This window comes from Erythrolamprus reginae, chromosome 5 (genome assembly GCF_031021105.1).
Source record: "Erythrolamprus reginae isolate rEryReg1 chromosome 5, rEryReg1.hap1, whole genome shotgun sequence".
Taxonomy (NCBI): Eukaryota; Metazoa; Chordata; class Lepidosauria; order Squamata; family Dipsadidae; genus Erythrolamprus; species Erythrolamprus reginae.
In genome coordinates this window covers 103,374,415-103,388,208 of record NC_091954.1, presented here as the reverse complement: position 1 = coordinate 103,388,208, position 13,794 = coordinate 103,374,415, and the positions used below count along the sequence as shown (strand labels likewise).

Sequence of the window (13,794 nt, the reverse complement as noted above, 5' to 3'; positions counted from 1 at the left end):
GCGGCAAGAAAATCTTGAACAGCCAGTTCTTATCTAGAAAAGTTCATAAGTAGAGGCGTTCTTAGGTAGAGGTATCACTGTAGTGGAGGCTGGAATTGTCCTCATTAAGCATTGTGATCATAAAGTGCAAAGTCGAGAAGATTTTAAAATTGGGGGACGTTTTATGATTGGATAGAAAATTAAGAGATACGTATGTATTAGTAGTAGGTTAATTTTGGGAAAAACAGAAATATGAGAATTTAATTTAAATTTTGGAAGCCTGATGGCAAAGATGAGAAATATATAATGATGTAACACAACATTTACTCATTGTTTAGATCTTAAACATATGGAACTTTATTTTATGAAGTATGTGATATATTATAAATAGTTTCTTTTATTAAAGATATTGTGTGTGTGTGTGTGTGTGTGTGTGTGTATGTATGCTGAAGGGATTGGATACTGTAACCTAGAGGATAATTCTTGGAAATTTCTGGCGACGTTTCGACGAGGTCTCACTCGTCATCTTCAGGCTGGTGTTTCTGTCCTTGTTCTAAGGCGAACACTGCGAGACCTGAGCTGCCTTCCTTCTATAAATACCGGTGGCTGGGTGTGGTTTGATTTGTGAACTGAAGACTTTGGCACTCAATTAACCGCGTACCTCACTTGATTGCAACTTTTCATCAGCTTCCCCATTGATGTTGGTGCAAGAAAAGCAAGCTGTTTTGCTTTTAGATATAAATATTTCTACTTTTCCCACAGCTGTCTGGATCTCATTTTTATTTATTTTATTTTATAGATTCTTGCGAGCCCAGCTGGAGTTGGAACCGCGGATTATTCTTCTGACAACACAGAGTACCATTATAACTTTGCTTATCCTTCAAAAACTACTAATGTTGTATTCTCCCTTTTATACTCACAACAAAACAATGTAGAAATTCAAAAAAGTGATTGCCTCAAGGTTTCCAAGCTTGGAAAACCAGGTCTCCTTAGATTAATAATTGGTTGAGTTCACACAATGTATTTCCTAAGGCCAGGCAATGACCTAGCAGTTGCTTTCACACATCCTGGTATGTTTGGTGTCTGTTGTTCTTGATTAATTTGAGGGGACTTGCCTTGATGTAAAAACAAAAACCCATCTCAGTCTGTTTGGTTAGTATGTTTCAATATATTATACACATTCTAAAAAATGTACAAAAATCAAACTAAGCATGTTATGCAAATATAGTGGTACCTCTACCTACAAACACCTCTACTTACGAGCTTTTCTAGGTAAGAATCGGGTGTTCAAGATTTTTTTGCCTCTTCTCAAGAACCATATTCCACTTACAATCCCGAGCCTCCAAAACTGTAACCAGAAAAGGCAGGGAGCAGCCTCTGTGGGGCCTCTCTAGGAATCTCCTGGGAGGAAACAGGGCTGAAAAGGTGGGGAGAATCCTCCATGGAGCCTCTCTAGGAATCTCCTGGGAGGAAACAGGGCCTCCACCCTCCCTGTAAGTCGCACGCATTATTTGATTTTACATTGAGTCCTATGGGAAAAATTGCTTCTTCTTACAAACTTTTCTACTTAAGAACCTAGTCAAGGAAAAAATTAAGTTTGTAAGTAGAGGAACCACTGTACTGCTATTCAATTTACTATGCCAGCATCTATCAAAATCTAATTCAGAATATCACCTATGGGAGAAAGATTTTTTTTTAAATTAAAAAAAGCCATTCCTAAATTCAGTACTAATCGTCACACTTTTTGGTTTCTTTCAGATGAGTTAGTTTAGGGGAAAAAACTACGGCGATGAAATTTTAAATATGGTTATGATTTTTGAGCCAGCTAAATAGCTGCCTGCCATAGCAATGTAGAAGACTATCGTTATTCCAAGGAGTTTTAATGATATATTTTTACATCTCATCCTTGTTTAAGAAAAGCATAGAGTAGTGATGGTGAAACTATGGCACATGTGCCAGGTGGCAGGCGGAGCCATATCTGAGGGCATGTGAGGCATTGCCCTATGTCTGTTTCAGCACACATTCAGGGTTCAGGAAAGCCTTCGGAAGCTTGGGGAACCCACCGGCCCAACCGGAAGTTCATTTCCAAACTTCCGGTTGGCCCTTTTGGCCATGTTTCACTCTTCAGGAGGCTTTCCTGAACCCTGGAGAGAGCAAAAAAACACCCAAGAAGCCTACTAGAAAGATTTCAGTGAGGCCTGTGCACAGACACGAAGGTCGAACACGGGGAGATTGTGCACATACGGGGGGGGCAGCACACATGCAGACGGGAGAACATTGCATTAGGTGTGTGGACACACATACAAATACTATTTCGCACATGCACACCCTTTTGGCACAAGAGCCAAAAAAGGTTCACCCTCACTGGCCTAGAAGCCTTGAACTCCTTCTGAGCTAACCTGCTTGTCTTTTTACTCTAGTTTACTGAATAAAAGAGAAGAGGGTGGAAAACTTGACATAGCTGTAAATCTGTGAAAACCTCAGATTTTCAATTCCCAACGCAACGTCAAGATCGATGGCTTGCAGTCTCGTGACCACAGAAACAGGACCATGAAGTCAGGGTGGCAGATTTTAACAAAATCCCCAGGACTAGCCTTTAAGCAAGGAGATTCTGCAAAGAATCTAGAATTGGGTATTGTGGAAACTAGTCACGCAGACATCTCTGCTGTCATTATTAAAGAGCTCCTGACAGCTTGTAAGAGATTTGGGTATCATTTTGCCTGGTATTTATGCTTTCTATGTTATGCTTTTAAATCTGTTTTCTTGAGCTAATAATAAAGCTTAAAATCCCATTATTCACTGATGTGCTTATTGTCTTTTGACCCAAAATAACCAATTGTCTGGGCACCTGATCACTGCCTTGACACTTGGCAAAAAAACCCCCACCTAATTATCATAAACATCCAGTTCCACACTTAATTGACAGTCTAATCTGGATGCGATGAAGTATTTAATATGTTTACATCCTACCTTCTGCTTATAAACAATACCCGTATAAATCTCTTCCATATTCTTTTTTTTTATAAGAGCAGAGTAGATTTCTTTAGATATAAGCATGCATGCTATAATAATGGCATGCAGAAAATTCCTGCCAGGTGCTGCTGTATGTGTAATTTCCATAAGAATCATTTAATGTAAGCAAGAAAGAGCCAACCTACAAGGGACTATCTAAACATCTCCAATGGTTGCTATAATTTAACAATAAGATTGATTGATCTCTACATGGGGCTACCTTTGAAAAGGGTTCAGAAATTTCAGATCGTGCAGAATGCAGCTGCGAGAGCAATCATGGGCTTCCCCAAGTAAGCCCATGTTACTCCAACACTCCGCAGTCTGCATTGATTGCCAATCAGTTTCCGGTCACAATTCAAAGTGTTGGTCATCACCTATAAAGCCCTTCATGGCATCGGGCCAGAATATCTCCGAGACCGCCTTCTGCCGCACAAATCCCAGCGACCGATTAGGTCCCACAGAGTTGGCCTTCTCCGGGTCCCATCGACTAAACAATGTCGTCTGGCGGGATCCAGGGGAAGAGCCTTCTCTGTGGTGGCCCCAACCTTCTGGAACCAGCTCCCCCCGGAGATTAGAACTGCCCCCACCCTCCTTGCCTTTCGTGAACTTCTTTAAACCCACCTCTGCCACCAGGCATGGGGGAACTGAGACATCTCCCCCGGGCCTATACAGTTTATGCATGGTAGGTTTGTATGTATGTTTCTTTTTAAATAAGGGGTTTTTAATGACTTTTAATTATTAGATTTGTCATATATTTTACTATTATTTTTGTGAACCGTCCCGAGTCTACGGAGAGGGTGGCATACAAATCGAAATAATAATAATAATAATAATAATAATAATAATAATAATAATAATAATTAATAATAATAATAATATTTGGAAATAATGAAATTTCCTATGTATCCACTCATCCAAAACCAAGATGAGTCTTCGGAGAGGGGCAGCATAAAAATCTAATAAATAATAATAATAATAATAATAATAATAATTATTATTATTATTATTATTATTATTATTATTATTATTATTATTAAAAGAGGAAATGTGTTTCACACGTATTACAGCAGCAATCCAGTTACAGTTCTTACTTTTTATTTTTATTTTTTTTTATTTATTTTTAAAAAACAACAACACTGAATGGATTCCAGGTGAAGCAACCAAAACGAAGATGGTATTTCATGCTATCATGCCATAAATGTAATTATTCTTACCTAGGTCTTGAAATAGACAGTACATTTTATCTCCACCCCCAATACACACAATTCAATGGACCAAAGGTCAGCAGCAAATATTCAGCATAGCATTAAACGGACTTAAAAAGTTAGAAGAGCATTTAGAAGGTCAAACCTCTTCATTGCTCCGCAGTTCAAATTCACCAGCTGCTTAACAACAGAAGCCTCTTTGTGTGTATGTGTGTGTATGTGATCAAAATATAAAACACAAGTAAAAATAAAGATGGTGGGAAAGCAGACTAGAAAAGGAGGGGATGAAGGAAAAAACAGGGGGGGGGAATTATATTAACTTCCAGCTCTTTTCAGCGCAGTAGATTAAAGTTTGTTTGTTTGTTTGTTTGTTTGCTTAGTTAGTTAATTAGTTAGTTAGTTCAATACACAATGAGAGTTTTAGTGGGTATATATCTATATACACATAGTAAAATACATGATGAAGGTTATAGAGGAGATACTCATGGTAAAATATATCTATGAAAGAATAGAAAAGAAGATATAATAATAATAGAACATATCAATGAAAGAACAGAAGAAGAGATATAGGAATAGAACAAAGGTATAGGACATATAGGAGAGCAATAGGACAGGGGACAGAAGGCATTCTAGTGCACTTGTACTTGCCCCTTACTGACCTCTTAGGAATCTGGATAGGTCAACCGTAGATAATCTAAGGGTAAAGTGTTGGGGGTTTGGGGATGACACTATGGAGTCCGGTAATGAGTTCCACGCTTCGACAACTCGGTTACTGAAGTCATATTTTTTACAGTCAAGTTTGGAGCGGTTAATATTAAGTTTAAATCTGTTGTGTGCTCTTGTGTTGTTGTGGTTGAAGCTGAAGTAGTCGCCGACAGGCAGGATGTTGCAGCATATGATCTTGTGGGCAATACTTAGATCTTGTTTAAAGCGTCTTAGTTCCAAGCTTTCTAGGCCCAGGATTGAAAGTCTAGTCTCGTAGGGTATTCTATTTCTAGTGGAGGAGTGAAGGGCTCTTCTGGTGAAGTATCTTTGGACATTTTCAAGGGTGTTAATGTCTGAGATGCGATATGGGTTCCAAACAGATGAGCTGTATTCGAGGATGGGTCTGGCAAAAGTTTTGTAAGCTCTTATAAGCACTGTGAGATTGCCAGAGCAGAAGCTACGTAGGATTAGGTTTACAACTCTTGAAGCCTTCTTGGCTATGTTGTTGCAGTGGGCTTTGGCACTTAAATCTTTTGTTATTAGTATACCAAAGTCTTTAACCAAGTGGGGATTATCTGAGATAATTAGTTATTAATGTTGCAGCCTCAACTTTTTACTTTTGCATACTTAGGCTATACATTTCTTTTAAAAAAAAAAAGTTTATTCATTGGTTTTTAGGCTATACATTTCTATAACAGCAAGTTTATCTAATCAACATGTTCATATCACTGTTCATGACAATGTTCACGTCACTTTCTTCTTTCTCAAGCACAAAATCTAAAAGCAGCTTTCAAGTAAGAAACAAATTTGGATGTGTTCTTTCCTTTGATTAAAATGATTAATTTGGCCATTTCTGCACCTACAGATACCTCTTTATCAACCCCTAACCCCCAACATTTCTTCCTTTGACTCTCCACGATTGACCTCTCCAGGTTCCTAAGAGGCCAGTAAGGGGCGTACATAAGTGCACTGGTGTGCCTTTCGTCCCCTGTCCAATTGTCTTTCCTTTCTTTCACCTATCATATATGTTCTCTTCCTTTTATATATCCTCTCCTCTAAGTTCACTTTTACCCTTATGTATATTACCACATGTCTATTTTCTTCCTATGTATTTGTGTATTGGACAAATGAATAAATAAAATAAATAAAATAAATAAACTTGCTGGTATTGTTGATGCCGTCTGATTGGTGTTTGTACTTTTAACAATGATAAAACTTCACCTCTTTACTTATATGACTATGCAAAATCAATGCTTCATAATAGCAGGGGAAAGTCACTCAGCTAATTTGCACATGCTTGATAAACAGCACAACAGCCAAGACCAGGGCTGCAATGCACATTAGTTGAGGCATGTACAGTACATTGCTGCAGTCATTTTCATACAAAGTAGACAGAGCGGTGCAGAGTGGCTACTGTTCCAAAGAGCCTTCTGATTTCTCTTGATACACATTGTTCTGGTCATCTGCAAACCTCAGAGCCAATACGTGGCGTCTTCATAATACCACAAAAAAAAAAAAGGCTGCAGGAAAAATTAAGTCTCCTAAGAAATGAATTGAACTTGCAAAAGCTGCTAGAGCTACAACTAGCCATTTTTATATGAACTGTATTTTAAAATGTATTCATATCGTCAGAAAACCTCAGGGTGGCCACAACTTTCTCTAAACATATTATTCACTGAGTCTAAAACAGCTTATGCTATGCTGAAGGTGGGCAAATGGCAGTTGCAGGATACCTAACAGGCTGCAGTTATTTAAAATGCTTTTTTATTGCATTTCATTAAATGCTAAAAAAAGGGGGAGCAAAACACAAAAGGATAATATGTGGTGACATATACACTGACTGGGATGGGGGGGGCACATAAAGAATGCTTTAATTAAAACAAACAAAGAAAAGAAATGCAAAAAACCACACATTCCAACCCTTAAATACCTTGCTTAGTAACAGAAATTCTGATCCGAAATGTGGTCACAAGTCCAGGACTATTTGGACTTGTCTATACAAAAGCTACATTGATAGACAATCTGCTCATGACTGACAAATCTATCTATCTATCTATCTATCTATCTATCTATCTATCTATCTATCTATCTATCTATCTATCTAATCTATCATCTATCTATCTATCTATCTATCTATCTATCATCTATCTATCTATCTATCTATCTATCTATCTATCTAATATCTCTCTCTCTCTCTCTCTCTCTCTCTCTCTCTATCTATCTATCTATCTATCTATCTATCTATCTATCTAGTCCATGTTTCGGCCAGCCAGGAAGGATGTCTCCGTGATGTCAAAGCTCCGCCCCTGGAATTCCCTATTGGGATTCCCCACTTCCGTTTCAGCCATACGACAGCTCTACGGCTCTTCTGTGAAGGTGACAGCCCTGACGTCAAAGCTCTGCCCCTGGAATTTCCTATTGGGATTCCCCACCTCTGTTTGAGCCGGATGGCAGCTCCACGGCTCTTCTGCGAAGGTGACAGCCGGGCGGCGGCGCTTCTCAGCATTCTCCCGAACCCAAACCCAAACCCAAACTTTTGCAGAACTTCCAGGTTCGGCATTCGGGAGAACGCCAAGAAGGGCTCCGGCTGTTTCGGAAGGTGACAGCCGGGCAGCGGCACCCAGAAAAGTGTCCGGAAGCGGGGCATCCCAGCGGCGGTGGGTTGATAAGGCGAAAAAAGTTCGTAAAAAGGGCAAAAAAATTTCGAACCCCAGGTTCGTATCTCGAAAAGTTCGTATGACAAGGGGTTCGTATCACGACGTACTACTGTAATAAAGTTGGAAGGGACCTTGGAAGTTTTCTAATCCAACCCCTTGCTAAGCAGTAAACTCTATACCAGTGATACTTTTTTCCCCTCAGGTGCCAAATGAGTGTGCATGCTTACTGTCATGGATGTGCAAGTGCCCACATCCATAATTCAATGCCTGGGGAGGGCAAAAACAGCTTCCCCCGCCCCCAAAGGCCCTCTGGAGGCTGGAAATGGCCTGTTTCCCAACTTCTGGTGGGCCACTTGGTTCTTACTATGACGGTTGCAGTTTCCAGGGTTCATGTGACCATATTTTGCAACTTTATGACAAGCAAAGAATGGGAAAACCAGATTTATTGTACAATTTATTTATTTATTTATTTATTTATTATTTAGATTTGTATGCCGCCCCTCTCCGAAGACAATTGTGTTACTAACTGAGTAACAGCCAAGATTCATTTAACAATTGTGGCAAGAAAGGTCATCAAGGTGCAAAATTCACTTAACAACTGTCTCACTTAGCAATTTTGACACAATTATACTTGTAAATTGATGACCAAATGAGTTTTGGAAACACAAATAAATCAAAATCCGCAGCTTTGTGAGAATAAAGGATTGTCCTTCATATTAAAGAAGGTATGGTCACTGTAAGCTAGTTCATACATTTTGGCAGCATAATAGAACTCAACACAATACAATAGAAGTAGCAGACTCTGGAAAAGCTGCAGTGTTGTTTATCAATTGAATGTTTTGCCACAGAATATCAACAGACTTTTAGCATCACTGTTTTAAACCAGAGAGGGGGTTTTACTGGCATCTCCCCATAGGATCCAGATCTGAATGGTGACATTTGCCCATAAAGTAGCCTCTGGGTCTGAATAAGAGAGCATGCAAGACAATATGGGCTCATCTCACCTTCTAATGTGCCTGTACGTCAACTGTCTATATATTAATACTATATGAAAAGTCAAACAGTATTTATAGCAATAGAGAGAGAGAGTCCTCGGGGAAAGGATCTCAACTCAGTCAGTATCCCTTGCACATTGTGGCTCTGTATGTGGGATAGAATTAGAAAGGAGACCATGGTTGTACATGTGAAACAATAAATAACTCAGTTTGGAAGAATAGCCACATGTCACACTTGGTCTGGGGCCTGAGATCAGTCTTGCAGACATAGAAACATAGAAACATAGAAGATTGACGGCAGAAAAAGACCTCAAGGTCCATCTAGTCTGTCCTTATTTCCTGTATTTTATATTAGGGTGGATATTTATTTATCGCAGGCATGTTTAAATTCAGTTACTGTGGATTTACCAACCAGGTCTGCTGGAAGTTTGTTACAAGCATCTACTACTCTTTCAGTAAAATAATATTTTCTTATGTTGCTTCTAATCTTTCCCCCAACTAACCTCAGATTGTGCCCCCTTGTTTCACTCTCCTATTAAAAAAACACTTCCCTCCTGAATCTTATTTAACCCTTTAACATATTTAAATGTTTCGATCATGTCCCCCCTTTCTCTTCTGTCCTCCAGACTATACAGATTGTATTCATTAAATCTTTCCTGATAAGTTTTATACTTAAGACTGAAGATTCTACTATCTGCATCTACAATAAAGCCTGTGAACTGTTAGGGAGGGTCTGTCTTCACCTTCTTTCTCTCACGCATAATACTTTGAATGAGTTGTATCTTACTCCTATGGAATGGACCCTTGGACATATGGAATCTATGTCCAAGGGAATCTAAATCAAGCTTCTAAAGAAGAGTTGGAACAAGGGGATGTGTGTATTATTAATTCAGGATTAGGATACCGCAATAGCTGATTTACACAACTGTTTAAATTGCTAAACATTGTACAGAATTTAAATTTGTTTGTTTGTTTGTTTGTTTGTTTATTTATTCATTCATTCATTCACTTAAGTATGAACTGATATACAAAGGTATAACAATGTTTATATACATGATACTAGTAAGAGAAAATTAGGCCAGGGCACCTGGTGCACTTATAGATGCCCCTTACTGACTTCTTAGGAATCAGGAGAGGTGAACAGTGGATAGTCTAAAGGGAAAGTTTGGCGGGTTAGGTGATGATACTACAGAGCCAGGTAGTGAGTTCCATGCATCAACTACTTGGTTACTAAAGTCCTGCAGTTGAGTTTGGAGCGGTTTACTTTAAGTTTGCATCTGTTGTGAGCTCATGTGTTGTTGTGGTTGAAGCTAAAGTAATCATTGACAGGTAAGACATAGCAAATTATTTTATGGGCTATGCTTAGGTCGAGTTTAAAGTCTTAAACTAAGACATAGTTCTTAGCTTTCTAAACCTAGGATTATAAGTCTCATTGCATAGGGTATTCTGTTTAGATTGGAGGAGTGGAGGGCTCTTCTAGTAAAGTATCTCTGGACATTTTCTAAACTGTTTATGTCAGAAATGTGATGTGGATCCCGACAGATGAGCTGTATTCAAGTGTTGGTCTGGCAAAAGTTTTGTATGCTCTGGTTAGTAGTGTGAGATTAATTTGCTAATTTAATCGAAAGTTTTAACCACATCTTGGTTTTTTATGACTCATTGAAAAGTCCAGCCTGTTTAGTTAGCTTATGATTCAATGTACTGTACAAACATAGAAAATAAGCTAATTCAAGTTAATAGGTCAGTGGTATATTGTATCTGATCACATAGCCCTCTATAGACTCTACTGGTAAGAAAGAAAGTGCAAATTAAGATAAAGTCTTTCAACTTTAGCAACACTGGAAGAATGAGAGAAATAATCAACCTCCATTTTTATTTCTAGATCCATTTTTTAAAAAAAAAAACTTTCTTAATAGAAGAAAAATTTTGAAGCAGTGGGAAGGAAGAATCTTTGAAACAAATCAGGAATATTTTTCTCTTCTGTTTTCTGAAAGAATTGTAAGTTCACAATCCAAAGGTAATCATATTAATCTTACCTCATTGTTACAATGTTTGATTTTAATTTGTAAACAAGTAAATATTCTAAGGTGCTAGTGTTGGAACAGAACTTTCAAATGTCACAGAATACAGAATGTATTATAGTACCTGACTAGCATTTAATGTGGTTATAATTGTGTAATTATATTCTACATCGCTCTTCTCTTTAGTCGCCTCAGATTTCTACATCTTATGCATAAAGTAAAATTTACTGACATACTTTTCAAACATGAAAATAATGAATCAATCTAGAAAATTATTTGAGGTGTTATAAGCTTATGAAGCAGTGATCTTCCTTGGACAGTATGCTACCATTAATTAATTTTTGTATTAGGTAGCATTATATCCCACTTCAAACTTTAGTTTAGCGGTAGTTAACAAACTATGAAACAAGCAATCTGATTAATATACAGTAAGCCAATATTTTCTTACTGGATGTAATTCATGATAAAGAAGTATTAAAATATTTTCTTCCCAAAGTTATTCCCAGCTTCATAAACCAATCACCTGAACTCTATCAATACAAATAGAAAACTCATGAATTTTATTTCAGTTCAATTCAAATGTTGACCATTTCCATTTTTAATATTCAGGAAATAAAAAATAAAATAGCAAAAGCTATGGGTGTTTCCAGAACTATTGATTTGAGAAATAAAGTTGAATGACATCATTTTCCCCCACTGAACAGATTTGTAAAGCAAAGAAAGAAAACTAGCAAATATGTCAATGGCTTGTCAAATGATCATTGTCAAAGGTTTGATTGTATTGGTGATAGTTGAAGGACGTTATGTTGCCATAAAGGTTTTAATTGAATGCTCAATTAAACTGATTGCCACAATACTTTGTTTTGATAAACAGTCAATTAGCATTGCAAAGCTAAACAAAATTGAAAATACAAAGGAAAACAATTCAAAATCTTCAATATAACACCTCAAAAAACCCCAAACAAAACCTAATCTGAAAACATTTGTCAATTGATGATAGTCGACTATATCTCCCTCTGTGATATGATATCCAATACAAAACAAAACTGTGTATTACTAGCAATATAAATCCAGTATGAAGTGTTATGTACACTTTCAGTCCAAATAATATGAAACGATCAACCTGGCAAACAAAGTAATTACTTTACAATCCATACTTTTTCTTCCGCCAGAAGAAAGTAACTGTAATTCTATCTCTTTGGAAACAGCATTCAGTCTTTTAATCAGATACCCGGGAGTGGGGAGGGGGAGTAATTTTATACAGCAACTACAAACATCGTCTCTGTCGCATTCAAGGGAATCGAGGCTATAAAAGCTTCAGCTCATTAAACTCTCTACTAAGTCATTGGCTCTACATGTGAAAAGCACACATTACCACTGAACTCCACTTCTTTATTGGATGATTACATACAAACAACTCTCCAATACCCTGTGCATTAATGCTTCTTGTTTCTAAAACGTTTGTCCTATTTCGTTGGTTTCCAACCCTATTATTTATGAACTTTTTTTTCTTTCTGTACCCACAGCAACAACCTGATCCTCTTTTAGAATGCTGGTGGGGTTCCTCCCTACGGTTTTGAACAGTTTAAGTTTTTATTTTGTTTTCCAACCCAGGATTCTTATGTGTCCACTTTTATACATACCTCCTTTTCTACAAATTTTCTTGCCGGGTTTTCTGGCACATTCCTTGGATATTCTTTTGACTGAAAAATGAATAGAAGACTAGAAAATAACATGGAGCTCCAATGATAGACGGTAGGAGCATGCAATACCATTAGCTTCGATATGGGCTGCTTATTATATGTATCGTTTGAGCGCAGAAGAGTCTCCTTCTTGCCTATCCATGCAATGGATCGAGATGTTGATGCATCTTTCTCAGGAGTCAATGGGAATGAGAATTGGGTACCAACTTTGACCTAAGGATAAACGTGCTGAAAAGGAGTCTAGACTAAGAGAGGAAAAAGGACAGCATTGGCTAAGTACTGATGCATACATAGAAAAGCCACATGCACACAGGTTTAAAAAAAAAAAACAAGGGAAAAAAATTAGCATGCAGACAGAAAAAGCCGTGCTGGCTACCAGTACACATGGTTTCATTGTTTAAAGAAATATCAAACAGAAAAGTAAACAAAAGTTTCCCCCCTGCTCCAGAAGTAAATAACTCACCATCTTCAGTTGGGACATATATATTCAAATAGAGGCAGTCCTCATTCTGATCTTGTACGAAAGTAGAAACTATATCCAAGTTATTCGTAAACCAAACGGGAAGCATGACTTCGGGTAATCTGCCCTCAATGATGTTTTGAGGACACACTGGTGCAAATTGCGTTGCGTTTTTGATGTCCGGCCATGGAGAAGGTGGCTCGGGCGGTTGAAATCGGTGTTCTCCAATAGGCGGGGCAGCGTAAGGAACTCCAAGGAACTCAATCACCGGCCCCAAAATTTCATTGTTCAATTCCTTCTTCATCCCCCGCACCTTCCCAAAATTGGTAGTCACCACGGGGTCAATATCATCCAACTTTTGAGATGATACGGCGGCCATGTGAATCAAGAACCCAAGCACGCAAAAGGTAAATGTGACATCCAATCCCATGTGCAACAAGCGAGCTTTCGTTGCCCTCCACACATAGTTCAGCCATACAGATATTGGAAAAGCCATGGTCCCACATGAGTTGTACATCTATGGTTAAAACAAGGTGGTTTATATCCAGCAAGGCAGAAAGGAGGATTTGTCCCTCCCACGGAAACCAGGGGGGAAAAAATCAAAAATCAAATGTCTAAGAATACCCAAAAGGTTCTTTGTATGGTAACTTCCAATGGTTTCATTCTTGCTGATACAGCATCTTCAGAGTCCTATTTATCAGGCTTCATTCGATTGACATTTCAGTTTTCCACTGTAGCAAGATGAAGAGAGCATCCATTTAATACAGATTCCTCACTTATAAATCAATTCCAGTTAACTTCAGGTCTATAGCCTGGAGAAAATGAAAAGTAAATCATTAGTATGAAAGAATTAATATAGGCAGAATAATAACTACAGTACATGTTTTACAAGTTACTGCGCGTTTATTAATAGTGACCAGAGCCATGTAAAAAAAATATATGCAAGTAATTTACAGTTTCCCGAAATGGAAGATAAAAGACTGATTAACCAGTTATTTATGATGTCATTTGCTGAATTTCTTTAGAGAAATGCAGCATTTATTTTTACTTTTCTACA

At 37.9% G+C, this 13,794-nt stretch overlaps 1 protein-coding gene across 2 annotated transcripts in view; it reads right to left on the bottom strand.

Annotated features, from left to right (window-relative positions):
* NLGN1 (neuroligin 1) overlaps positions 1-13,304 on the bottom strand; it is a 636,614-nt gene extending 623,310 nt beyond the window's left edge. For both annotated transcript variants that reach the window (XM_070753652.1, XM_070753653.1), the window contains exon 1: positions 12,741-13,304. In XM_070753652.1, the coding sequence (XP_070609753.1) occupies positions 12,741-13,254 (514 nt within the window). In that variant the 5' untranslated portion in view covers positions 13,255-13,304. The remainder of the gene's footprint in view (positions 1-12,740) is intronic.
* Between the last annotated feature and the right edge of the window lie 490 nt (positions 13,305-13,794).